The sequence below is a fragment of the Silurus aristotelis genome (genome assembly GCF_946808225.1).
Source record: "Silurus aristotelis genome assembly, chromosome: 28".
NCBI lineage: Eukaryota > Metazoa > Chordata > Actinopteri > Siluriformes > Siluridae > Silurus > Silurus aristotelis.
Window position 1 is genome coordinate 5,433,646 of NC_139601.1, and position 3,254 is coordinate 5,436,899.

At 38.1% G+C, this 3,254-nt stretch overlaps 1 protein-coding gene across 2 annotated transcripts; it reads left to right on the forward strand.

Moving 5' to 3' along the window:
• The first annotated feature begins 356 nt into the window (after nucleotides 1–356).
• On the forward strand, nucleotides 357–2,814 carry LOC310721940 (uncharacterized protein). Of its 2 annotated transcripts, none has more exons than XM_083534177.1 (7): nucleotides 357–665; nucleotides 745–861; nucleotides 1,030–1,148; nucleotides 1,249–1,396; nucleotides 1,502–1,620; nucleotides 1,713–1,813; nucleotides 1,892–2,814. In XM_083534177.1, exons 1-7 carry the CDS (start codon nucleotides 437–439, stop codon nucleotides 2,745–2,747), a joined length of 1,689 nt encoding a protein of 562 aa, XP_083390303.1. In that variant the 5' UTR covers nucleotides 357–436; the 3' UTR covers nucleotides 2,748–2,814. The 2 variants fall into 2 exon arrangements, with proteins under 2 accessions (XP_083390303.1, XP_083390304.1); XM_083534178.1 differs by having other exon boundaries at nucleotides 359–665; nucleotides 742–861.
• The last annotated feature ends 440 nt before the right edge of the window (nucleotides 2,815–3,254 follow it).

A 3,254-nucleotide genomic window follows, 5' to 3' on the forward strand; every position in this document is an offset into this window, starting at 1 on the left:
CTGTCAGAACTAGCTAGTTGGTGGACATTGGCAAATTAAAAGAAATGAGTGAAAATTAATTAAAATTGGTTTTGTAGGATCTGCAATGATTAGGTTTTAATAAGAAACTATTACATTGAGTCTACTCTTACATAAGTATAAAAATCTGATTCTTTGTCAATACATGCTCAAAGCCATGATTTGCTTTTCATATAACATTTAATTAACCATTTGACTAACTCCTCTAAATGCATAAATAACTGACTAGTGAAAGCAACAAACAAAAAGAAAAGTCACTAATTGCTCACAGGTGATTTAGATGGCGATACTGTTGATTTCCTTGGCAAACTAATTAAGTGTTACAATATATATTGACTCACTAGGGTTAGTTATATCTAGTTTAATAGTGGGTTTTTTTGTTTGTGGTGGTGGAGGTCAAGTTGTTACAAGAGTACAGATGTGGCAAAAACAGGAAATGTGCTTAATGCTAGTGATTGTAATGATGCTGAACTCAACATTTTGTCTTGAGCTAAATGGGCATATGGGTGAATCAGTTCAAGCTGGTAGACTTATTATTAAATCAAGCAAACCTACAAATGAAACCAAGCATGGTATTTTCAAAAATTTGCATGAAGAATATGTCGGAGACACCAATGGGTCTCCATCCTATCAGCCAGAGTCAATAGGTAGAAATATTAACACAATCTATAGCATCATGGTTTTGTTCTGCTATTGGTGTAAGTGCTTTCTCTTGCTTGTTAGAAGGGTCTCAACTGGCAAAGTTAGTGCTCAGGCACTGGAGTCCCTCAGTGCAGTGTAATAATGACTCAATGTCTCTGCGTATCCATGGAACTCAAATTCCCAAACTCTTGGTTGAGACAAGTGAGTATAAATTACTTTAACACTTTTTTTTTTTTTTTTTACTTTTTTTTTTTTATATCTATAATTTTGCTAGTGTAGATCTTATCACTTGAGGTGGTTCATAATGTAGTGCACTTGTGCTAGAAAGTGAAAATTCTTTGGTGTAGAATAAACATTTGCTTTCCTTAGGTGATGGGGGACCAGTACCATTATTACGTATGCCTTCCCACTGTGGATTTTCTATGACGCGAGCCCGCAGAGATGTTTCACTTGTCGCCAAGTATAATGGTTGTAATGTTGCACAACAGGTAACAAGCATTTGACTTTACCCATTATGTAGCTAAATACAAGTTGCATTTTATGTAGGTTTTTTTTCTCGTGTTTTTTGATGACCAAATCATATTGCAGGGAAATGCCTATGTTCTGCCCTTACGTGCTTCTGGAGTTGTTCTGAAAGTGGTCTGTCCTGTGGGTCGTCCTCTAACCAGAGTCTCCTGTACCCCTTCTGCTATGGTTGTCAATTTGGGTGTGGCTGCAGATGGTGTCAAACTAAAGGGTGAGATTTAGTTGTTGATTTAAGATTGTGCCTCATATCACATCCTGAATTAATTTCATGTTTGGGTATTTGAAAATCTTGTGCTAAGTTAATGTTTGGTTTTAGTGAAAGGTGTGTGGCAACCTATTTACCAAGCAGCTACTATCTGTGGATTTACCTTGGAAGTTATAGGAGGTGGATTGACCCTCACTGTACCATATACAAGCAATTGCTGGCAATATGAGGTAATTCTGTATGTAGCATATATATATGTTGACTCAGTCGTTACGTAACTGGTCAACTTTTTAGTTGTTTTATTTATTTAATCTTTTTTCAGGGTGCCAAGGTGACTTTGTCTCTGCAGTGCATGGATAGGGAGTTGACACTGTCCTGCCCAGCTGTTCAGCCCTCAACTACTACTCCTTTACTTGCTTTTATGTATGTTTCACCAGTCTCTGTTTTCTTATGTATCATTTATTTAAATCTGTTTGACGGAACATGATGCGTCTGTTACAGGCAGCCTGTACCTCGCAAAGATGCCCCCATGACTACCTCGACAACTGCAACTAACCTTGCTACAACAAAAGAACCAGTCAGTGCTGACGAACAGCTTTCCAATCCTTTGCTACATGGAGTGCAATATGGTTATGGTATCCCATGGCCTTTCCAATATAACCAGCCAGGAAGTTTGCCAGCTACCTACACAAATGCAGCTTTAAGTACTGCTACAAATGTTGTACCAGCCAGGCCTCAACAACAGCATTTGCATCCTTGGTTACCTGGAATGAAACAACCTTATGGTTATGGTATGCCCTGGCCTTTCCAATATAGCAATCCTGGAACTCTTCCAGATACCCACATAAACACAGCTCAAACTTCTGGTACCATAGTTGCAGCTGCCAGTCCTGATCAACTTGGTTTGTATCCTTGGTTAGTTGGAACGTATTATCCTTATAGTTATCCTCTGCCATGGCAGATTAAATATAGCCAATCTGGAGCTCCCCCAGCCACCACTTCAACAACTACAACCCCAACCACCACTCCGACAACTACAACCCCAGCTACTACAACTACCACTTCAACAACTACCTCCAAAAACTACCCTACTGTGCCCAGAAGCTTTGATCAACAACAATGGTATCCTTGGTTACTTGGAACATATAATCAGTATGTCCCTATGGTACCACCTGGTGTTTCAGTGTCCGGTCCTAACGGTGGGGTTAAACAGCAGATGTACCAGACATCCTGGATGAATTCCTTTCCTAAATACCCGACTGTAATCCAAAATCCGGGCTCTTCAGAGTTTAACCCATCCAAAATTTTGCCGTATCGTTCAAATTTTTCACCCCTACAGATTAAATTGGGACAATAAGCAAATCTTGACGGTGGCTTTCAAATGAAGGTTGTGATGAAACAATAAAAAGAAAAAATCAAAATGGTCAAGTGGTTTTGCTTATTTGAGTACAACTCTGCAAGTGAGATGCGTAGTCTATATTTCTCCTTTGCTAGTTAACTGTGACATAGGCCCAGTTATTTCGTTTTTATATTCTTTTTTACTTTAATGTTGATTACACTGGTCTACAACTTTTTTTTTTTAGAAATTATCAACAGCTGAGATGTGCTCATCTTGCGTATTTTGATTGACTTAAAAACGTGTTAAAGGTGCTGCTTGGCTAAAGCTTCTGATCTTTTTTGCGCTAAACATTTTAAATTATCTATACACAGGTGAACATATTTGCTTACATGGGATGGTGTATGAACAGGATGCCTTATTTCGAACAAGTATGTTGAAGCAATTAATATAGTACTGTATGAATGTTTACGTATTTATCTTTGCTTTGAGACTCAAGATTATTTCTTAACAGTAATTTATTGGACA